Raw genomic sequence first — 24,543 nt, 5'->3', positions numbered from 1 at the left:
ATTTATAATTTGTAAAATATTTCATTTTTAGTTTTCCATTATTTTTCATTTAATGGATACATTTAACATGGAGTGCCTGCCTCCCAAAGTTTTATCTGTTCTTGATATACATATATTATTTATTTACGTAATTAATATTTTACATAATTAACAAAACTAAAAATCTTTTAATTTATTAAATAAAAATATAAAAATAATATTTTAAGTTAATTTTTATTAATTATTTTTTAAAAATAATCTTAAATAAATTACTCCATACTTCCCTAAGGAATACTCGATTTGGTCAACACAACCATTTTGTGGTTTAAGTAGTTATAATAATAATTGTATTTCACATATTTCCTAATATGTTTGATAAAACCTCTTTTAAAACAATTTATTAAAAATTAAGTGATGCGAAAAAGAGCGATAAGATACCTTTAAAAGATAAACCTAAAGCCTCAAACGTACACCAACATCTCAGTCTATTTTCAAAGCTTTAAAGCTTTTGTCAACTGTAAGCTACTATGAGCGTCACAAGAATACAGGCAACGAACGCCATTCTATTGTTCTTTTTTACTTTGCAATCAGTTACAAAGTCGCGCAGTAGCTTCCTGTGGTCGGGAACCTTTCCATGATTTTTTATTTACGTACCGTATCCCATATTCCTGGTTTTAGATTCAAGATGCAACGTATTCAGCGCAAAACCCATTCCGTTTAGAAGCAATATTTATCCGCATTAGTTGGCCCAGTATGTTCGTTCCTTTGCCAAATAACTTTAGAGATAAGTTCTTAGAGGCACATTCTCTGATTGTCCGGTTGGACTTAGAAGGGAAAGAAAAGTCAGTTTGGGAGCTCTTGGTGAAATGCAATAGCCTTGCAACTGTTGGGCACCAAGGAAAAAGATCTACCTAGTGAGTGAATTAGCTCTTTTTTAAACAGAGAAACGGTACTGATGTCCTTCAAATATTCCCAGCGGGCTTAAACAAATTTAAAAATTCGCAAAACATATCCAGAATGAAAGTTGAAAAAAAAAATTAAGGGAAGATCAAAGGTCCAGGTAATACCTTTTACCATTTTAGAGTACCAAATCTGGGATTGGTTATCTCTTCAGTCGTTTTGCCAGCCACTCTGATTCTAGATAAAATTATGCCTTTAATCTCAAGTTGCCCCAAATTAGCCTTGAGTTGTCCTAATCTTAAGATCTATAGTCATTAATATATCCCAAATAATCTAGCCAAACGGAAGTCGTCTTAAACTTAAGATTTACGAGTTCCCTCTAAATAATCCTCTTAAAATTCAGAGGATCCCCTATCAATGTCTTTCACTCTTGATTTTGGTCACTTTAAAATTGTAATGAAATGCAAAATAAATATTAAATGACAAAATATTTTTGTTTTGCAGCAGCAGCGTGAGCATCTTTCCAAATACAGATAGAAAATATTCTATCCATTTTGGGTTAGTACATCATTTTGTTCTTTGTTTTATGATCATTACTTCCGAGGTTATATTACTAAACTAAAAATGAAAACAAAGAAAAATAAATACTAAAATGTACGTATAACTCAAACAGGAACCCAACTTTGAGTCGACCACAGTATAGGATATACGTGTTGATTATCTACATAAGACGGAACTTCTTTGTATCTAAAAGGAATAAAATAAACAAACATTAAAGAAATTTACTATATGATTCGATTTACCATTCGATTAAGTATTTTTTCTTTGTTATTTATCATTAAACATACGATACCTTGCTATTAATGCTCTATAGCCCCGGCCAAACGTAGCAATCGTGGGCGGTTTACTAGACGGCAACGCAATTATGGCGGACAGTTCACCTTCGTAAGGTCTGAAAACGGTGATTGGTCTGAGTGACCAAGTTTCCGCAACAACCATACATCCCCAAGTGGTTCCTATATACAACTCTTTGTCCACCACACACAGGCTGGTGACCTAAAAATGGACATTCAAAATCAATGAACGCCTAAATGTGTCTGGATCCAAAATAAAATGTAAGTGAAATAAGTTAAGTTTCAAGGGAAAGAATAAGGATAACAGAAAATCACCTGACACCTTCCTGGGCTGAGATGTTCATCGATACTTATCGACTTTAAACTTTCCGAACAAGGTACCAACTTCGAACAGTCTAATTTATGTAGTATAGTTTTCGTATCACCATCCCACTGATAAACGACACAACCTAATGGGACAGGAAGTAACGTTTTATACACAAATTTCAGGTATAAAGTTGATTATAATCATATGCATCAGTCTGTCACATACCTGGATACACATAGGTCCATATGTACTTCTGTTGGTCATCAGTGGCTGACACCAACTGTACAACGTCTACGTTAGCAATCATTGGATTGTAATGATTTAAAGTTTCATAATTGGTAACGATATTATCTTCCATCGTGTACACAGATATGGCGCCATTTCCTTCGCCACACCATAGTTCACTTGATCTGAAATATTAGATTTTTAAAAACACATGGTTTTATGTTTTCATACTGTGAGAGATTTTCCTAGATATTTCTGAAAACTGAATAATTTCAGCAAAAAAAGAAATCAAATTCCACTAACGGTAATTAGCTGATAAAAATTGCAGTTCAAAGATCTGGAAGTACAGGAATACAAGAGAAACCAAAGACATACTCACTTGTAATTCTGTGAGAAAATCGCCGTAATATCATGCAATAGTGTAGCGGAACCAAGTTCTGTAAGTACAAAACTTCCTTCAGCCATACAGGAAGTTGTTGGCGATGTATCTGTAACCAGAAATATCCTACCACAACCCAATGCTACAGCAACTCTACTCAACGGCTGTAACCAGAGCAATCTCAGTACTGGACTTTTCTCATCCCCTTCTACCATACTGTACCACCATAACCTCTTCATATCGTCCAGGCTGTGAACAAAAAAAAAAAAACAAAATGGAGTTTTAGGTGTAGTGTGAATAGCCGACCAAAAAGAAACTGAGAGAGAAATTTACCAAATCTAATTTTAATCTTTTAATACTTAGTTCCCACCTGATCTACCTAGCGGTGTAGAGGTCCTCTGAAAGGTTTCGATTTTCGGAAAAGGCCCACAGTTCCCTTAAAGCTTAGGGACTAAGGATAGCACTGTTACCGTAACTGGAGAACACTGTCCGAAGGCTGGCAGTGTACTCAAAAGCCAAGACGCCAAAAACTTTATGTTTTAAATTTTATAATCACGATAAAGAACTAATTTGAATAAGCTTTCCAAGTATACAAATTGTGAAACTTGTACTTTAGTTTTTATTATTAAAGAACTTTTTGAAGAATTTAAGGACTTTTTTTGTTCCTTTGTATCTGAGTATGTACTGTTGACGGCACAAGAGCTTATAATTAATGACGACTTGATTGGAGTATCAAAATCCTCATTTTCGAATAGCCTCCACACCCACACAAGGCTTACATTCAAGAAGCTTACGAAAACTTACGAATAAGCATAGATATGGGAAGATTCATCTCCAATCCAAATAGTATCGTGAACAATTGCCGCAGCTGTTGGCGTAGTTACAGCTCCTAGATTGTGATTGCCAATTGGTTGTTGAGCAAGACCAGAATATTGTAGCCAGTTCTGTTCGCTGGCTAAAAGTTGATAGACCATACCATTAGTACAGCCTAACCATACACCATGGCAACTATATTCTGTTAAAAACGAAAAAGAAAAAATTTTAGTAAATCTTCCAGGGAAAAAAAAAATGATTTGTTAAAGAAAAGAAGAAGTAATTTACCTGAATTGATAAAAAGTGGCGTTGAAACAGAAGCGAGTATTGTTGAAGAATGATTCAACGAGACTACATCGTATAAATGTGTGAATTCTGGAGCGGAAGATATACTGACAATTTGTGAGGCAGTGGGACGATCACAAGGTTGATGTGACCAACAGAGCACCATTAAATCTAATATACAGCTCGGCCAATGCGTTTCCTAATTATTTACACAAAAAATGATGGAAAATAAATTGATACCTTTCAACAATTAACAACCTTTGCAACAATTAAAAGTATTTGTTGCATATTATTCGCATTGACTATCTTTTAGGGCAATTTATAAAAATTTCAAGGAATGAATAAATTCTCTGAGCTTTTAAAACTGGTTTGGTAAAAGCTATCCTAGGATTTCCTCTTCTAGGAGCTTTCTACAGCTCATCGTTCGGTGATGGACAGTATTGTGTGTAACGAGAGAACATTTGCTCAGTGCACCACGTCTCTGACGAAAATTTCATTTTTTTTTTTTTTTGTTACAGAAAAATGATTCAAATAAAAATAGTAGCTTATTCCAGCTAAGTCTACAAAATAAATCATTTTAGAAAATGTATAAATATTTGCTGCATCCAAATTCCCGCTCAAAGAGGCTTATAACCTACTCTTCCTGTGTGTGATAACTTAAGATCGAACATTTAACACGTTCATTAGCAACAAGAGAAAGTTAAACAAAGATAAAGAACAATATCAGTACTCACTCTTTGAGTTAAATTTGGCCTTCCACCTTCTAAAATACACTCTTTTACAGATTCATGACTTTCAAAAGGTTGATGAAGAGTTACCAATTCATAAATAAACATGCCGAATGAAAAACAGTCTACCTAAAGTACAAAAAAGAAAAAGAAAGTTTTAATAATTATAAAACTAAAGCAAAATTAATTTTTCATTTTCAAAGAAATGAAAGAAATACCTTTTCTGTGTACTCTTCTTCGCCGTTATATTTCATAATTTCTGGGGCCATAAAACCTTCTGTGCCACCAAAACCTTTGGTTCCAGAAGGTAAGGTTAATCTGCTGATGCCTAAAAATGAAATAATAATAATAACAAACGTGACATTTTTTGATGAACACTTAAAACAAAAAAATCCAGATGACAAAGAAGAACAAAGTTGATACTTTACATGCAATCAATTGCCGTAATTGGTTGAGAATGTAAATAAAAGTCATACCATAATCGGCTAATTTAATTTGCGTGGTAACTTCCAGATAATCCTGGAATGGAGCCGGTATCGACCATACTAGTACATTTTCTGATTTTAAATCTCTGTAGATAATGTGCTGTTGGTGTAAATATTCTAAAGCTTTGGCAACCTAAAAATAAATCAAGTAATAATAAATTTAGTCATTGAAAAATTGAAGGGAGCAACCATAAGTGAAATAGAATCTTGAAGTGACTGTTCAATCAACAACTTCTTGCATATTTACCTGCAATATAATACTTTGAATTGTATTTGGATGTAAAGTTGCAGCACAGCGTCTGTAATTGCGAAGTATGGAGTGAAGGGCACCCATTGGTGCTAAACCTAAACGTTAGGATAAAATCATTTAAGGGAATTGCTCAGGTATCCCTGTTTGATTTAACGTCAGTCAATCTACTATTTGAAATTAAACATTATGAACTGCGATTATACTAGAATGTGAGACTAAATATCTTAGCTAACTTACCTAAAATCAGACACAAAGGGTCTATACAAATTCCGATCACGGGGACAATATTAGGATGTCTGACAGTCAACAAAATTCCTAATTCTTGTCGAGCGGTAGAATATGCTTTACTCGCATGCTGAATTGGATCTCGTTCCCATTTTACTTGAGCATTCTAAGTGTGAAAAAGGAAAATAATACAAATTTTTTTTCTATTAAAATGAAATTAAAAGTGTTTCACGAACCTTGTACGCAATAACAGCTGAATTCGTGGCTCCAGCTGGAGGAGGAACTGGTTGTATGGCCTTAATAGCCACAGATAGCTTAGTTCCAGTGGTTTTCGACATACAAGTACCCTGAAACACAAACCCAAAAGCACCACGTCCAAGCAATTTACCACGTACCACGGAATTGCTACTAATTAAATACTGTTCACCAACATCCAGGAAAAGCTAGAAAAAGAATTGAAAAACAAAAATAAAGAAAAATGAAAATCTTGGGGAAAATATGCTGTAAAAAAAAACTTTCACGAAGATACGTACAGTATCAGGAGCTACATGGGCCAGAGAAATTTCACCATGTATTGGACATCTAATAATTTTCTTCTCAACGGCCGCTAGAATGCACTCTTCCACCATCCAACTGTATTGTGGGTTTCTGTTTAAAATCTTTGGTAATATACCTTCTTCAGATGCGATACGGCTTTAACAGAAACATTGAGAAAAGTTAAATTGGTTTAAAACATAAAACTACACACCTATAAACTATCTTAGCATGCACTAATTAATTACATTCTGACAGGAATGTACTGAATGCGTTTCCTATTACAGAATATTGTGTCATAACGGGGATACAAGTGAATAAGGCGCATTTAGCTTCATTCCATATCAAATGATACAACTTGGCAGCATTTGGCGTCCAACCAATCCGCTTGTTCGAATTGACCAGGGAAACTGGCATTCCCAATTGATCATTTTGTACAAAACGCTTTTAGTCAGATTCGTTGGTGATAAACAGGCATCAAATTTGGACTTTGTGTGGTATTTCGCTTTTGTATTATGATGACCACTAACTACAAAGGCATACACCCAAACATAGACCAATGGAAAATTTGACACAACCACAATACTTCTGATATACATGTACACATTTAATTTTAAATATATTTACCTTGAAGAAGGACTATCTGAAACTCCACTATCACCATCAGACGTTGAACTCTCTAGAGTACGATTTAATTCCATATTGTCCGCCTGGTCGCAACATTTCCAAATTTATAAATAAACTCAAAGTTAAATGCATGAAAAAAAAAAAAAGAAGCTGAGTGATAATACCAAACTAAAAAGATACCTTGCTGAGATTATTTTCAACGGTAGAAGACTGCAACGAAGAATGTGACAGACAAGTTGGACAGGGAACAATTCTTGTTACCAAAAGTTTTCCTTCTGAAGTGTGCACAAATCTGGTCCCTGTTTGAGCGCAAAAAAAAATCATTTTCATTTTTTGTTAATACAATATACTATAAAATGTGAAACTGTCAAATTTTGCTTTACCTAAAGTTGGATACCAATCTTCCAAAAGTATGTCAATATGGTCTGTAGCTAAGGCTAGTAAATGGGCCGCTTTTTGTGGTGACGGTTCCAAAACTATAGCTTGATAACCGATCACAGAATCAGAACCTTGTTCTACAACGGGTCTCTTAATCACCAGGGTATCTAAAGGTAGGTACAATTCTAATAGTGAAACACTTACTAAATTTACATCAGTCCAATTACCATCTTGTTTCAATTGTAACCTAAATTCAACAATAAATAAAAAAGGAAGTTATTACTTTCAAATGTTTGTAAAAAGAAATAATTAAATTATTAAACCAATAAAAATTGTAAAAAGAGCATTATTACTAACCTTAAATTCTGGTAATCGATTGAATTATTATTCGCATGAATGATTTCCTTCATCGAGAAAAGCACAGTATCGGCATATCTCAACTCCATCCCAGTTTGCCATAATGACCACTCTGCTCGTACATCGAGTAATTTGACTAGTTTAGCATCTTGGGCTACCTGTTAATCCATATAAAGAAATAACAGAACTTTATTTATTAAAAACAAATAGCTGGCTGAAGAATTGCCAGATATTTTTTCAGAGAGTTCGTAATTTCATTTGTCAAGAATTAACGGTTAGCAATTGGAGTTGGAGATGTATCACCTTTTTATTCCCGTAGTTTCAAGTACTTTCAAGTTTAATACGATTTTTTCACTCTTTTTAAAAAGCCATAAGAATTTAAATTTTGTGTATGTAAATATAAACAAACTGATCTCTACTTAGAATATTTTAATAAATTACTTTACCTCTTTGGGCACTATAAAGAATTCTCTGACAATCTGTATGATAGTATCGTCAGCCAACAGTCTGGTAATAAGGCGTGACCAAAACCCAGATGGAATATAGGATAGCAACAGCAACCTTCTAATAGCTACTTCCGGATCACTTCTCGACGATAACTCATTCTCTATTTACCAATAAAAAAAAAAAAGAGTGAAATTTAGCATTATTTTATTAGTCTCCGTAAATATTTGAAAATTACCCAAAAAAAAGATCTACCTTGTTGGTTGTCATCTTGAACTATTGAAGTGATGGAAGATGAAGAAGCGCTGAGACTTGTTGAAGACTTTTTATTTCTTACCGCCCACGCTCGTGATCTTACAGGAATCTGGAAATGGAATATTACGATGATAACTGTATTATCTTAATCAAAAAAAGTGATCTTCCTTTACAAATATCCAAGTTTCCCCAGATCATGCATTTTCCTTCAATCTTGATCAAGTAATTATCACTATTATTCATTTCTCCAGTAATCTTAGTTAAAATCAAAACTACCGTGAAAACATTTTTGTTATAGAAACTCAGAAATCTTTTATATGGTCACAGGGTGGAGTAAAAACAGTTTTTCTGGGATTCTATGAAAAACAGGAATGTTTATTAAACACTTGCACTAACTGTATTGCAAATAATTTCGTGTTTGAAGAAATTTCCTTAAAAGGAAATAAAACTATCGATATTCAGTTCCGTCGACTTTTTTTAACACACACTGAAAAAAATATATTATTCGAATTTTTTAAGAATTTAAATAAGAGAATGTCATATGAGTGTTCACTTAGAACTTATTTTAAATAGTTTAAATAGTAATATTTAGTCTAAGATTTATGTTTGTTTATGGTTAGTGTTTATTTATTTTCGTTTTTTTTTTGTTTTTTTTATCGATGTAGGCTTTGCGATTTGATTCAGTTAATCGAATATTGAAAAGATCTATCTCGTTTCGTGAATCGATGTCAGTAGATCTTTCTTCCCGGCATTAGTAAACATGTGAACTGAAATGATTATTTAATTGAAAATTTGGTTAAGTCCGCAGACGATAATATCTTTGATTTTTGACTAAAGATAATATCTTATCAGACTTTCTCCATCAGAAGTAGATTAATTAGTTTGGTAAAGAGATTTCGACTTCACTTAAGTTTCCGTCTCGCACTACACTTGCTGATAATAAATTACATAGGTGTAATCTAAATATAGAATTTAGGACTACCTTAACTCGCACCGATGGAGTGTAGATATCATCCTCGGTTGGTAACAAGGAAGGTATTAACAAAGTCCTGTTATCCCAGGTGAGTGCAACTTCAAATTTATTTAAAAGATGTACTATATAGCCTTTTGTGTCCACATCGCCAAGATTGGATGATTTAAACACATGTTTTAAATCATCTAATCTCATGACACCTATTTAAAAACAAAGAAGAAATGCAAAAGAATTAAATATTATTAATAAGTGTTTTTTTTTTTTTATTTAAATTGAGGAGGGATTACTAACCATTTCTGGCGAAAGGATTTATTTCCCTGATTGTTACGACATGGGCTAACATATCGCACAACCACTGAGGATCCAGGAAGTAAAGATCCTTCAAGGTCGAATCTTCATAGTGCAGCAGGACACCTGAAAAACAAACCACGATTAGAGCTGTAAAACTACTTCCTCTAGATGCAGGCAATTTTAGTTTTTAAAGGAAATGTATCCTACAAATTTTGGCTTTCCTCTGAATATGAAAATAAATCTCTAAGTTATACCAAGTGGCTGAAACCTTGGATCAGATAAAATGTTATAAATAACAGCGGCAAGAGAGAAGGACGCGTCAGTCATAACTAAGACGTCGAGAGAAAACTTTACAAACCATTTTCATGAAGGAAAAGTGTCGCCTGATGTAATTCAGCTGCATCGCGTAGATTTGTATTAAAGCTGGCCACAAAACTTCGATACTGCTCCGTAGTAAGAACAGGATCTTGTTTCAGTTGACGTCTTTCGGCCACAATCTGTCCAATTACGTCTTCTAGCATTAGATAACTTGCAGGTACACATTGTTGCAGTAATAAAGTTTTACTGCCTGTAAGTAGAACAGAAAAAAATTGCATTACATTCAATAAGGAAGTATCATCTGCACAATACTTGCAAAATAACTCATCTTCATCATACCTGCAGTACGAAGACTGAAAACTGTATCGTAAATTAAATTGCAAAGTATCTTAATATTATGCCTAGTTTTACAGCTCACTTCTATCGTGTCGATAACACGAGGTAGTCCGCATTTTTCAGCATCCACCACATTAATGAATCTGAAAAGATTTAAAACGCTGACAATTTTATATTTTTAGATAATATCTTTACTTGAAGATTTTGTTTTGAAAAATTATTGGTTTAGCAAGAAAGTTGTTTTTTTAAATCAGAATTATGCTCTTTAATGTATCAAAAAAAAAAACAACTAAGTACTTTCTTGCCATTCTCAAAATTTACCTATGCCTGATAAGCTGTTGTAGATCCTCAGCTCTGGATAGTGGATAATTTTCTTGCATAGTATCATAATGTGTTCCAACTATAAGTACTGGAGAATTAGGCGCTCTGGCCTAGAATTATAAAATTGTGTTAACAAGCATGCATAGTAGAATAAACTATCAAAAACTATTTGATATTTATTATTTAAATTATTCACCTGTATGTTAACTAGCCATTGTAAAATTTCTGAAATTCCTTTAGCACCATCTGGAATTTTCCATACAACTAAGTACAAGCTACGTTTTGACAGGAAATATTGATGTGTGGCGTAATATTCTCTTTGGCCTCCAAAATCCCAAGTTCTAAAAAAATATGTACATATATTAATGTTCAATAAAACACATGCTAGTTAAAAACCATTTAACAAGTTTTTATGGAGTTGGAAACAGTGCTGGATCTAGACAGTTTGATAATATGAGGCTCAATAAAAACAAAAAGGCCCATTTTTCTAACTAAATACTTAAGATCTATGGTATTTAAAACGGTCCAAATAAGTTGACCATTTCTAGCCAGAGATAAGCCAAGTTCCGCAACAGCGGTTTGCTATTTCTTGATGAAAGATGTGTCGATTTCTTTTTGATAATAGGTAATTTCTTTTAAAAAAAAATATGAGGCGCCACGGTAGCCGAGCGGTTTGAGGCGAGACCTGCAAAGCTAATATGCATTGTGGTACTGGGTTCGATTCCCGGTCTTAGGCCTTGGATTTTATTTAATGGTTAATATGAGAAATTTTACAGTAAAGTATGTTTGCTAGTCGCCTCCGTCCACGACACTTAATTGGTAGTTGGACGTTAAGCCCCGCCTGAAAAAATAGGCGATTACTTTACTACTTACTTTACTTTAAAAAAAATACATTTTCAATTCAAAGATGCAGTAATAGCCAGATTTCCATTCCCTTCTCGAGTTGTCGAGTAACCGTTGATATTTTCTTCCGTCAAACCTAACAAGTATCGTTGTTCAACCAATAAGATAAGGCATATTTACCTGAACGTAACAGGCCCATAAGAAGACTGTCCTCGGATTTTCTTCTCATAGGTCCAATCTCCGATGTCAACACCAACTGTCGACATATTTGTCCCTTTACATGTCTTTACGTTAATACTCTTATTTCCCATTCTTTTGGCCCAATGCTACAAAAATTAATCATAAAAATAAAAATTTCTTAAAAAGAAAAGTTAAAAACTTATAAATAAAAAGAAACCTAGCACACTTCCAATACTCACCTCCACAGGTTTTTTCTTATGTCCTTCATTGCGCAATTGTTCCAGCAATGATGTTTTTCCAATTCCTTGAACACCAACTATCATTAATTTCATACGAGCGTATGGTTTTGCATCTTCTAATACACTTTTTAAATAACCAATCACATCCATTGTTTTATACTTTTTACTTTCTATCATAGTTTTTAATGGTTCTTGTAGGCTACAACCTCTCATGTTTAAATTCCATAAACGTGATAGTAAACCCATTTGTGGTGGTAGATCGCATAATTCTAAAAATTCATAATTTGTTGATATTTTTTTTCCATTCAATTACACCATTAAATATAAGTACACTAAAAATCTATTTTAGGAGAGTCTTCAACTCCTGAATGAACCGAAATTTACATAAAGTTAGTTTGGAAAATGTTTCAAATAAAATTAATGGACCTACTTGGGTTTTAGAGATTGTATAAAACTGAAAGAAAATAACTAGAACTATTTTAAATAATAGCTAAAACGCAAATTTTGTAGTTGCTATGATAATATCGTTGATTTAACCCGTTTGTAGCATGCATGTTTATTGTATCCCTGATCGATTTCGGTATTTAATAATTAATTAGATAATAATGAATGAGTCTGTTAATTACAATTAAATGAAAATTTAGAGGGAAGCCTGCCTTTTTTCACTCAAGTTCTCAAGTTTCACAAGTTCCAAAGAAAATAATACAAAAAAAATTAAAAGATGTCCATCAATGGTGCAATTAGCACGGTCATTTGAAGAATATCGTTGAGAAAGCCTAAAAAAATCGACTCAGTAAAGTACAACCGAGTTGACAGATTTTTGACGTAAATCTTGTTGCCATGACAAGTAACCTAAAGTTATGTGACAAATTAGAAATTTTCCGTTTTAGACTTATGCTTGTCACACAAACACACTCGCATAAATCTATTTTTTTTTTTTTTTTTTTTAAACCACTCATTCTTTCAAAGGGATTTAAACTTAAGATTTCAAAAAATAAAATCCAAAAAAATCTGCACGATCATAATACTTCCTCTAAATAATACTAACCCGTATTTCCGCTAACATTTAAGACAGACAAACTGTTCAATTCATGTATCACAGATGGTATTTCCTTCAGTAAGTTGTTACTTAAATCCAACATACTTAAATTTGGAAACATTAGCTTTGTTTTTGACGTAGAAGCAACACCCAGTATATCCTGTAATTATAATTAATAAAATGTAATAAAATAATGTGCTAATATTATGAAAACATTTTATTTTTTTTATAAATTCATATTTGACTAACCCAGTCCGAATCATGTTCATCACTTTCTGACGATGATAAACCATCATCATCCGTTGTAATCTGTATCCTAGAGATAGCGTTGTCAGCTAAAATTAACGTCCTCAAAGTATCTAAACGTAAATGCCTTCGATGGCTGCATAGGCTATTTAAAATCGTACTGCGGAATGAACGATTTCTGCCTGTAAAAAGGAAGAAAAACTATAGTTTCTTTTATTAATATCGAAATCAAAGAAAAAAAAAAACCAAGTAAGATACAAAACCTGGAGCGATTTTATTAGGTTTACTGGTGTGATTTGGGGCATAACATGAAATAGCTGCCTGTTCCATTGGATCCAGACAGTCTATCTGCGGTAATGACATCCAGCAACATATCTGATTACCGCTTAACTCTAGTTGTTTAATGGTAGCAGGATATGAGGTAATATGGCTCATGCTTCTTAATCTATTAACAAAAAAAGCAACATTTTAAAATCTACCACTTTTTACTTTCATAATTTTTCTTTAAACAAAAAATATTTTGAAAGCAGTGTTCGAGAAAGGGTTAGTTTAGGCTTTATGGTAAGGTTACATTTCAGTATTGTGACGTTAAGATCTAAAGTATAGTGACAGACTTTTAGGCATCGATATTTATCTACAAAGGCTATTCCATAACAAACATTTTTGATCATACTATGTGTGATTAAAGGAAAATGTTTCCGGAGAAAAATTCTCTACAAAAAAAAAAGTTTGAAAGCAGTGTTCGAGAAAGGGTTAGTTTAGGCTTTATTGTAAGGTTACATTTCAGTATTGTGGCGTTAAGGTCTAAAGTATAGTGACGGTGATAGTATAGCAACGATGTTTATCTACAAAGCCTATTATATAACAAACATTTAATCATACTATGTGTGATTAAAAGAAAATGTAAATTCAATTAAGTAAATATATCACAAACACACTACTACCTCTTAGCTTCGGAAAATAGAAATGTCCATAAACAAATACATTACCTATTATAAGATAGATTCAATCTAGTTAAATTAACGGCAAGGCAGGGCAATATTGGGGGCACTGATGAGAACTGGTTGTGTGCTAAGTTTAATGATGTAATCTGGCAAAGTTGTGAATCTACATCATCCTCATTCAACACAGTGTGTTCAGTCACTTCAACGTTTTTACTCCAAAGATTTGTATGCTGCAGCTCGTACTGTCTAAAATAAAAAAAAAATCAAGATAAGTATTTTTCTTTTTTATGAAAACAAAAATACAATTCACATCAGAAAATTATATAAGAGTTTGAGTTATTTAAGTTTTATTGCATTAAATTTTCATTAATATTTTTTAGAATTTATTATAAGTCAAAGATCCTTATGCTAGTCATTTTCATCCGTAAAACAGTTTGTTTAGTTAAGAGTAACTCACCACTTGCCATTTAATTCTGACTGATTGTAATACTAAATATAAAACTATTAATGGCACAGATATTTTAGAAAAGTGCTATTATAATTCTTTCAAAAAGTATAATGAAACATTTTAACAATAATCCAAACATGTTTTTTTAAAAAAAACTGCATAGCCCAACATACGTAAACGAAATTTTTGGGTAAGCAAGTGCTGGAGATCCGATCTATATGAGAATTCCAAGATAGTTGTAGATCAACGTGAGATGATCAAGGAAAATTTTAGAGATAAGGGTTATGATTCTTATAATGCGATTTAGGTCATGCTGAATTGTTGAAGAGACACCTGAAGGTGTGGGTAAATCTGATAGGTCTGACCTGAAGGTGGAGGATAAATAACATTGAATGATTTTTGCCGTTTACTAAAATAATAATAATTCTAAGCCGCTAAAATCAAAGGAAAAGGATTCGACTTACTGTAAATAAACTTCCTGATCGGAATTCTGAAATGTAAAAGGAACATCCTGTGGAGTACCCACATCTGTGTCCGCACTTTTGGACGATTCAAATGAACATACACTAGCGCATTCGCTAACATCCTATAAATTACAACCAAAAATAATAATAATATATTTTTTTTCTTAAGATTACAGTTCAAATTCAAAAATGAATACCTGAACTGGGACTTACATCAGAATTTAGTAAAGTTGGAAGCTCTCTTAATAAATTGAAAGCAACATTTAATTCCCTCAGTTTTGGTGATTTCCACATCTGATAGGGTAACAAGGAGAGTTTATTGTTTGAAACGTCTAATACTATTAATGATGGCAGTGAGAATATTTCTGTTGGCAATGTATCTAATCTATTATCCTGTGAAAGAAAATCATTACTAACAATTAAGGTAAGTGGCACAATTAAAGGTAAAACTAATGAAACTCATCCAAGAAGCTCAAAAATGCAATCAAGAATTAAAGCTTTACAAAATTCAGAAGAGTTTTTGAGAGTTTTATTAACACAAAATAAACAATAAGCATGTACGCTTGTTCACTCTCGAAATATCTGCCAAAGTCAAGAAAGAATACGTTCTTTAAACTGGTTTAAACGGTAAATGAAAAATCAATGTATTCCACCCAAAATGTATCACGAAGAATGGATCCGATAATAATACTCACAAAAAGAAGAAAGTACAGTAAAATAAAGTTAAAAAAACAGATGATCATAAAGAATTATCCAGCAAATAAATAAAGGATTACCTGCAAATAAAGTTCTTCTAAAACTGGAGCCGTATAACCTTTAAAATGTGAACTAATTTTTGATTTTACAATATCGTCAAAATCTTCCGTAGTCGGTAATCTTTCTATTTTATTTTGAGCCATGTTTAATATTCTATTTAACAAAGAAAAATATCGTTATCTAAATTTTACTCAAACTTTACAAAAATACATAAATTATAAATATGTGAGCTTACTTTAGACTTTGTAACTGAAAAACAATTGGCGGAATCCAAGCTAATGAATTATTTGATATGTCCAATCTGGTAATAGCGTATAAAACTATATCCTGACTTTTTGGATTTAATTTCATCTTTGGATTAACATGCAATGCTGCGCCTATCTTTTAGGATACAATGTGATTAATTGAAATGAACACACAGAAATTAATAATAATTGTAAAAAAGCAACTTATTTTTAAAAAAATAATCAGTGCATACCAGCCATTGGTAACGTATGTAAGGTACTTGGGCAGAACTTCCGTGCCAATTTACCATGACAGGTGTATTAGCTAGAAGTGACGTAAATGTTAAGCCCTTAGTTACAGCTTCGCTCATGGCTTTCTTATTAATATTGTACTCTGGGTCACTGTGAGCCTGTAAATATAAAAATTGTAAAGTGATGAGATAGGAATGTAAATAATGTTAAAGAGATTGTTCGGCCACTATTGAAGTGAAGTTTTAGCTTAAACCATGGGTTCCCAAGCTCAGGAAAGCTCTTGAAAAAAAAAAAAAAAAAAATTGAAAGATTTCGGAGATAAAAATCTTAGGAAGCGCCCAAACAGATCATTAGAGTACATCATTAAAGCAGTAAAATCAAAAGTATTTTCGATAATGACAAAATTTAATAATTGCTTTTCACTGAAGGAAACTGGACGTAAAAAATTGCCTGTATGAATCGATTTAATATTCTGTTCGATTCGGAGCTAAGAGTTTATAGTCAATTACAAGTTAATTTGATTAAAAGTGATACCCTCTTCCGATGTTAAGGGAAGACCTTAAAAGGATATGCCAATGCACGAAATATGGCATGCATGATCAAGACGAACTTTTTTTATGCCATTTGATACAGAACTAAGCCATTTCTGTTTTGTGTTTTTTTTTGTATATAAATCATTGAAATTTGACTAAACCAATTAAAATAAGTATCGACTTTGAAGCCGCCATAAAAAGAATCCTACCTTTATAGCAAGAAGTTTGGCAATTAAAATATCATCTTTATTGTTTATGGCTACTGTAAGAGCTTTTGATTCATGATCATGCGCATTATGTCTTAACAAAAGATCTACCATCGCAATATTCCTTTGTTTACACGCTTCCACTAGACATACACAGTCCTGTGAACAAACGAAGTTTATTTATTTATTTAATTTTTTTTTAAATATTCGAAACTAAAAAGTGAACATTCACAAATTAAAGCTAAATTAAATTCATTTACGCTTAGTGACTGGATATTTGGATTGGCTCCGGAACCAAGCAAGAGGGCGGCAATGTCACAGTGGTTATTCCGTACTGCAACATGGAGTGCCGTTTCTTGGTCAGTGTTGCACAGTACATCCAGATGCCAAGGACTAGTCAATCGTTCATTGGTTTCCTGTTTTGTACCCAAACTGAGACGAGTCATCAATACCTGGATACCATCAGAAATACGTCGACGTGTTCCGATGTTGTTCTTCTCCTCTTTCTCTTTTTCATCTTCCACCTTCAAAAAATATGATAAAAAAAATCCAAAGATGAAGGCATTAACGCAGCGTTTAAAAATAAAAAAAGTAGGGTGGCACCTTTATTCTTGTCGCTTTTACTTTGAACCTTAGCATAGTTTCGACCATTTTCTGATTACCCAGGAGGCAGGCTAAATATATAGGTGTTTGACCCGTAACATCCTTGTAGTTTACGTCAAATGGAAGCTCGTATTCCCATTCCCCTTGCCTGTAATATAAATAAACTTTTAATACATTTTTATATATTAATATCTATTTAAAGTGGCTCTTCGTGCTGACTGATCTTATCCCAAAGCTAATCGTGGAGACTCACAATGGCACCCAAACTGAACTTTAAATTTGAAAGATCGGCGATTTCCCGGTCATAACTTTCATAGTTTACATGACAACCAGATAAAGATGCAGAGACACAAAGATGACTTTTTTCGAACTCTACATAATTGCCAAATTTCTTCTTACAAGCAGTAAGAGAAATCATAATGAAGAGAAACTTACACAAAAGTTGTCATCAGATTGGGTGGATATTGAAATTTGAGTAATGTCTCCATTATGGCGACATGACCATTGATGCAAGCTGCATGAAGTGGAAGCCATTTTTCTACTGTACTCTGTTGGACTAGTTCCGGAAATTTCTGAAAATTAGATTTTGGGAGTGAATTAGATTCAATTTCTTGATAGTAGAGTTTAGTTGTGTCAGCAAAATCACTATTAGCTCACATAATAATGCATTTTTTGTTTTGTTACCTTTAACAACAATTCCACAATATCCTTACGACCCTTCACAGTTGCAATATGCAACGGAGAATGTTTAGTTATCTGATGTATACGTCCATCGGCACCACTTTCCAGAAGTATTTTTACAATTTCCTTTTTCCCGCCTTCACAAGCTCTGAATATAAAAATAAGTTATATAATAAATCAAAAAAGAGGTAGCTGGAAATAGATTAAGTACTATCTAAGGACAGAACTATCTAAGGACACTTGTTAGCAAATTAGAGTGTTGATGGTTGTCTCTTGAGCAGTCAATGGTCATCTAACATTGGTCGATTTCACTAACTCAGACCCGGTGAGACACCCTTCCACTTACGGCGCCTTTAGGCTGGAAAGATTACTTGAGCGCCCAGCATGCTACATTCAAATCCATCCCATTTTCCTCTTTTGGTTAACGCAAGTGAAACCCCTTCTAGTCAGGAACGTATTAAGATCATTATAGGCCATAAGAACTAAATAATGAACGGGTAGCAGCAACCCCTTTGCAGTCTGCAAAAGGGAAAAAGGAAACGGATCTTTTACATCGTGCCTGTTACGATTTATGGTTAATCTGCTAAAGAGATTTTACCAGAATCGTTACCAAAACGACTAGTGAACTAAGCCTAGATTTCTGCTATTAGAACTACTAGAGGGCGGCACAATGAGCCTCTCTTGGCCGCAGACCAGGGGAACAGGACCCACCTCCAAGCTCTACACAAAATCTAATCGAATCATGATTTATATCTCTTTATAACAATAATAAATACTCACATAAACAATAGTGTATTTAATCCGTTGGGTTGTATATTCAAAACCGTTGGAGCATCAATACCTAGTTCATTTATAATACTCTTCACCAATACAACGTCACCATTTGTACACGCTTCACGTAATGTCCTATGACTGCTTTGACGTAAACTTTCTTTGGCTTCTGTAAATACAAAATAAAATGAAATGAGCGAAAATTTTTTGAAGTATAATGAGTTAATGTAGGAGAGAAAATTTAGTGCTTCAGTTTCAAGAAGTTCGTTCGTAGCGGCATTTACTGGCACGTTAAGAGAAAAAACTAGTAAAAGCAAAAGCCTAATCTAGCTTTTCTATCAATAGGGAAAGCTAGGTAACCTTCAACAAGAAATGAGGAAATGAAACCTAGGACTCATAATAGAGAAGATTAGATTAGAGGCCTACAGATAGAGATTCTACGGACTTTTGTTATAATTATGAAAAATTCATCTGTTTCATTCAAGCGTGTAACTTGGTACCATGAATAACTTGAATGCTGGGTATCTACAGAAACCTAGATGTCTGACTTACAGTCAAGGATGTGAAGTCTCATTCACATAATCTGGGAAGACAAGTAGTTTGTTCAATTGTGGAAATTATATTAGAGCATTTTTGTACATTCATACTGATTTTCCAATGTTGAAAGGACATGTTCAGAAATTTAGGTGTTATTGCAAGATATGTGCTAAATTAATAAAACAAAATTACAATTATTCATTTTACATACCACAAATTGGTGACAAATCTTCCACAAAATAACTGCAAGCATCAAACCCATTTTCAACTACTTCACTATCAGTCCGTTTCGTCTCATTCATGACTCCAAAGTAACTTTGAAGCCATTTTACCGCAATACTTTTACTTAGACCACAAGTACACATGTGTGTGGTTAAGGTATTAAATTTACTATCACCACATTAGTATGCTCAAGAAAGAAAAAAAGAGGGAAGTTATTTTAAAAATAAAATAAAATAAATCACGTTAGCCTTGGCAAAGGAAGTCCACTTTGAACTAAACTGAGGTTACATAACAAGATCAATAAGTTAAAATAAAACACTGTATCCTAATTTTAAGTGATTCCTGAAGTCTTACGAAGTCAAGTTTATAAATAAGATGACGTTCTTTTCTGTTGTAATTGAAATCTCATATTGCACTTAAGAGGTAATTTACGAGAAATATGGGAATATTAACAAAAAAAATTCTCATTTTTACCAATTTCTGTTTGTTGTAATTTTCTAGCAGATCTAAGGTGTAACACTAATGAGAAAATATATATATATTTTTTAAATAAATTTTCACTGATTGTAACTATTCTTTTGTTCACATTCTCTTGCGCCTACTGGGAGGATGTATTGAGCTTTTCCCTGGAAATACATTGTTGAGATCCCCAAGTACACGGAAACAACGTTAGTAATACAGTAGGCTGCGTTTTTTAACGGTAACAAGCGCAAGGAAGGCGATTGGAATGCTGAATTCTATTTTATGGAGCAGCAATGTCCGGGTCAGCACCAAGAAGCATATCTATGAAGCGTTGGTTCAAAGCGTCTTGCTCTACGCATCAGAAACATGGACAGTCAGCAAGAAAATGCAGAAAAAGATAGAGGCGACTGAAATGGATTTCTGGAGGCGTTCCGCGAGAATATCCCGCAGAGAGAGGAGGAGGAATGCGGATATAAGAAAAATAGTGGGGAAACACAGCACAGTGACGGAAGAAATTGAAAAAAGGAAACTCATATGGTTCGGCCACGTGTTGAGGATGCCAGAAGGTAGAATGCCGAAGACTGTGATGCAATGGAGCCCGCCAGGTACGCGAAAAAGAGGCAGTCCTAGGAACAGGTGACAAAATGGCATGGAAGAGCTAATGGCTGGACGAGGGCTGTGCGAGCAAGACGCGATGGATAGAGTGCGCTGGAGAAGTTGTATAGATTGAGTAGGGTATGAAAGTTGAGCCTGCAGTGCACTACGTTATCGGTGTATGTGTGAAGTGTTTCCTTTAATGTAGGGAAATTGGTCTGAGGAATCCTCAAGGTTGAGGAAAATCCTTAAAAAAAAGAATTCATAACTGCTTTCTTTACAAACTATCACTTTTATTTGAATGATTTTTTTTCAGGAAAAACAATTATCCTAGAGGTTTTTGGAAGCACTAGATGTAATTTGAAAATAATATTCGAACTTGACAGTGGCGTTGCAAGGTTCAAGAATAATTTATGATAGGACTAATTAGCTTACTTATTCAATAAGAATAACTAAATATGTTTAATAAAATTCGTAGCGGTAGACAATTTGTTAATTAATATTGCAATTAATATTGCCATTACAATTAAAAAATGTCTCGTACGTTCACGCCACATTTTTCCATGAGAGTTCTTCAACCTTCGGACCGGTTCTCTTTTTTTTCCGCCAATGGCCACAGGAAGACATTTCTAAAAATCTTTTAAGATTGTCTCCTTCCTTGAGTTACCTTGAATTGGCACCGTTATAATTTGTACAACTTCACTTTCCAAAAAGCTCAAATGGCACTTAAAAAGTAGAGCAACAATTATTTATTTCTTCCTCCAAAAAAATAAATAAATAAATAAAAATAAAATAAATAAGTAAAGTAGTAACATTTAGAAAACCAGTTATACAATTATGTTTATAACCAGTTTTTCACAATACATAAACATTCTAGTACATTTTATTTATTGAATTACTACTTATGTCATTCATTGAATTTGGCTCTTTAAAAAAGCCAAAAAGCAATTAATAAAGGAAACAATGAATGGATCTAAACTAGAAATACAATATTTAAAAGTAAATTTCAATTGTTCATGTAAATTAAAGTCATTGAAAAAAAGTGTTTATGGCTTTAAATTGTATACCAAAAAAAATATGTCACTCAAAAATATGAAGTAACGAAGAAATACATAATATGTAATGGGAAACTCAAGCGGATCTAAGAGTCAATTATTTATCTTTATAAATTCCAAAAAATTCCATTCATGAACAAACTTCTTGTCTTCCCCGATAATGATAGATCGACTGGAAACGCGCATTTTAAATGCAAGTAAAGTGTTCCTTTATGATATGCCATCACTTTAAGAAACTGACTTATCTTCTAAGACACAAAAAAAAAACTGTAAAAAGTTAAGGCCTGTCCTTACGTATGACTCTGAAAGCTTAGATCATTTATGGCAAATAAAGAGAATCTACTTTCCTTCGAGAGAGATATTTTTTTGGGAGAAAAAAAAGCACAATGCCAGAAGCTACTAGTGTGGAGTGGAAGGATCAAATAGAAGTTGCATGGCCTTCAAAAAGTCGAACAAAGTAGAAACAATAAAAACTGGAGGCTTGGGCTTGGCACATAGCCCGGATGTTCACAGCTGCTGACCTGAGCAGTTTTATGAAGCCAGACGAGTTGGACAAGCGTGGTTTAAACAGATGAAGGGGCAGCAAGTTTGCAGAAAGTTTGATGAGAATGCTAATTAGATGGCAGCCGAACAAGACGCAGCCAACCGGGGAAGGCTTCTTCAGAAAGTCAACGCTCAGTGAATAGATGGCCGAATTAATAATTTTAAAACTAGAAAAACATCTCACCTGCGGCTTTTTTTAGTATGTTCATACATTCTGTATGTTCTGATTTTTCGGCAATATCTAAAGCTGTTAAACCATTAGCATCTTTGGCCATTAAATCTGCACCATTTTGTACAAGTAGTATGATGTTGTTTAGGAAACCATGCTCCGCACAAACATGAAGAGGAGTCTGTAAATTGAATTAAAAAAAAAAGAAGGAATTAATGGAGATCACCGAAAAAATCAAATATATCACTGGATATCCTACAGTGGGTGGGTCTGTCCACTGTGAAAATTATGTCAGGAAAGTGGCAAAATTCATGTAAAGCAATCGATAGTTTGCGATTTGGCACCTATCTCTGACATTTGGTGACCAAAGGAAATGGAAAAGGTTTTCCAATTACACAAATATCCTGCACAATACGCCTTTACAGAGTGCCTTTCTTAAGGAAATGAACTTTCCCAATACAAATCACAAATTTCCAAATCTAATCTATACAAAGTAACAAGTACTTTTGAGACTTAAAGGTTACATCTTTATGGTTGAAAATATAATTTGTACAACTGTTATTTTCTTTAAACCACTTTGAAATTAAGAACTCAATCTTTACAATAAGCTTTAGATTGAATTGTGAATGCAATATTTTTTAAGTATATGCAAACAAGTTAGTTACTCGTTTACTAATCAATTCGTTCTATGACAATGTTCAGGTGCAATACTCGGACGTTAACTGAGAAGTATCTTTAGTTCAAATTTTGAAGAAAAAAAAAAATCACCCACCTTGTTATCACCCCGAGGTCCACTAGGAATATTTGGATCCGCTAAAAAAAAAGAAGATAATTCATAAACAAAAGGTTTGAAATTGTACAAAAACAATAAAAGAAAACACTTCAAGGCTCTTTTCACTTAATAGCTCAAAAACAACTGAAAATATAACCTCAATGGTTTCACTTAAACTGTATTTTTTGTAACCTTCATCAATTTTAGGCTTTTAACTTTGAAAGCAAAATCCATGAAGTCTTGGCCCCAGTCAACAATATTCAGAATGAGTTATGCAAAGCTAGTTAGTAAAAGCAATTAACTATTGCTTTAAAACATCATTATCAAAATAATACAAATATCAAATCCAATCAGCTTACCTCCTGCTTGTAATAAAATTCTTAAACATGTTGAATTTTCTGTAGTGGCAGCTGCATGCAAAGGAGTCCGTCCCCAGGAATCTTGACTGTTCATATTACTTAATTGATCGCCTCTCAGAAGGTCTTCCAATAATTCAGCATTATCCCATAATGCAGACTAAAATCAACACAACTCATTATCTTAAAAAAGTTCACTGACCCTAAACCGTTTAGCTTATTAACAAATAAGTTTAAAAATAAATTTAATAGGACTAGATATTACACAACAGGAGAGGTAGTCAAACGGGTTTAAACGATTTTGTAATAAAAAATAATAATAATAAACCTGGTGCAATAATCTGCCATTAAAATCTTCTTCCTCTGGAGTTACAGCTTCCATTATTTCAAGATTAACCTTAAGGCACACTTTTTAATTACACCTTTTTAACTATCACTGTCATTGTTTAAAAACTAATAATAAAAACTCGATAATTCACTAAAATCAAGAGGAAAACGTACTCTATTTCTTTAGATCCATTGCCTAACCTTATGTTTACAACAGCAGGCTATGACAGTTCAAGTGTTACCTTACCTGCAATCCCCACCACTATACAGCGATTCCACTTTCATTTAAAAACCTGGCGGGATTTCTTTGATTCTATGACATAATTTGTAAAGTCAACAATAGAAATAGAAAGAAAAGGCGTCGTCTAGTCCTAGTCGTAGTGAGATCTTGTGAAATGAATAATAAAAGCAACATTTTATAATATCATAGAGTAAAAAGCAAAAAGTTATTTCCATTTAATTTTGAAAAGGGCAGAAATGCAAAAACTATCAATTTTAGTGGAGGCGTAAGTGTAATTGTTATTTAATCAACATAACTACACTTATTATACTTGATATTTTTGAATGAAAATGATAAAAATTGTATTAATTTGAACACCTCATCGACAAAAAGTGAACCAAGAATGTGTTCTGAAAAGAAACAGAAATAGCATAAGATGTTTAAAGGAAACCATATGATCCATTTTGGAGTAATTTTTTCATTCTAATTCTTACAGACACTTCCAGCTAATCTATTTTTGTCTAAAGATTTGTAAGACCAGATTTCTAAAGGAACCCTCTCTGAGATTTTAAAACACACATTTCTGGGACTCA

At 33.2% G+C, this 24,543-nt stretch overlaps 1 protein-coding gene and 1 long non-coding RNA gene across 3 annotated transcripts; one reads left to right on the top strand and one right to left on the bottom strand.

The window, feature by feature from the left end:
* Positions 1–287: 287 nt before the first annotated feature.
* Lrrk (Leucine-rich repeat kinase) lies at positions 288–23,981 on the bottom strand. Of its 2 annotated transcripts, XM_074129583.1 has the most exons (47): positions 23,732–23,981; positions 23,407–23,563; positions 23,048–23,088; positions 22,291–22,456; positions 18,703–18,862; positions 17,926–18,070; positions 17,677–17,813; positions 17,242–17,389; positions 16,899–17,162; positions 16,642–16,797; positions 15,902–16,057; positions 15,659–15,804; positions 15,444–15,576; positions 14,881–15,060; positions 14,668–14,789; positions 13,801–14,001; positions 13,075–13,256; positions 12,815–12,993; positions 12,575–12,725; positions 11,527–11,795; positions 11,288–11,433; positions 10,461–10,605; positions 10,265–10,374; positions 9,947–10,086; positions 9,648–9,857; positions 9,290–9,412; positions 9,008–9,198; positions 8,026–8,134; positions 7,773–7,933; positions 7,327–7,484; positions 6,975–7,216; positions 6,772–6,890; positions 6,592–6,674; positions 5,964–6,123; positions 5,667–5,873; positions 5,443–5,596; positions 5,203–5,300; positions 4,947–5,088; positions 4,689–4,798; positions 4,477–4,599; positions 3,746–3,941; positions 3,449–3,659; positions 2,645–2,893; positions 2,266–2,450; positions 2,049–2,182; positions 1,733–1,935; positions 288–1,626 (listed from the first exon to the last, which is right to left on the bottom strand). In XM_074129583.1, exons 1-47 carry the CDS (start codon positions 23,783–23,785, stop codon positions 1,545–1,547), a joined length of 7,338 nt encoding a protein of 2,445 aa, XP_073985684.1. In that variant the 5' UTR covers positions 23,786–23,981; the 3' UTR covers positions 288–1,544. The 2 variants fall into 2 exon arrangements, with proteins under 2 accessions (XP_073985684.1, XP_073985686.1); XM_074129585.1 differs by lacking the exons at positions 22,291–22,456; positions 23,048–23,088; positions 23,407–23,563; positions 23,732–23,981 and adding an exon at positions 19,442–19,623.
* LOC141454905 (uncharacterized) lies at positions 8,509–10,432 on the top strand. The gene is made up of 2 exons (XR_012459027.1): positions 8,509–9,086; positions 9,276–10,432. It is a non-coding gene; the product is annotated as an uncharacterized lncRNA (long non-coding RNA).
* Positions 23,982–24,543: the final 562 nt, after the last annotated feature.

Source organism: Rhodnius prolixus, unplaced genomic scaffold (assembly GCF_049639745.1).
Source record: "Rhodnius prolixus isolate KJV_2025 unplaced genomic scaffold, Rpr scaffold_15, whole genome shotgun sequence".
NCBI lineage: Eukaryota > Metazoa > Arthropoda > Insecta > Hemiptera > Reduviidae > Rhodnius > Rhodnius prolixus.
The sequence above is the reverse complement of the archived record's forward strand: the minus strand, read 5'-3'. Positions and strand labels throughout refer to the sequence as shown.

What these genes read in the sequence shown, in the direction of transcription:
- Lrrk (XM_074129583.1), bottom strand. Translation starts at nt 23,785, where the DNA reads ATGGAAGCTGTAACTCCAGAGGAAGAAGATTTTAATGGCAGATTATTG. An exon ending in ATGGCAGATTATTGCACCAG is followed by an intron (nt 23,564 to 23,731) that starts GTTTATTATTAT and finishes TGTTGATTTTAG; the next exon opens with TCTGCATTATGGGATAATGC. An exon ending in AGATTGGTATCCAACTTTAG is followed by an intron (nt 6,891 to 6,974) that starts GTAAAGCAAAAT and finishes GCGCTCAAACAG; the next exon opens with GGACCAGATTTGTGCACACT.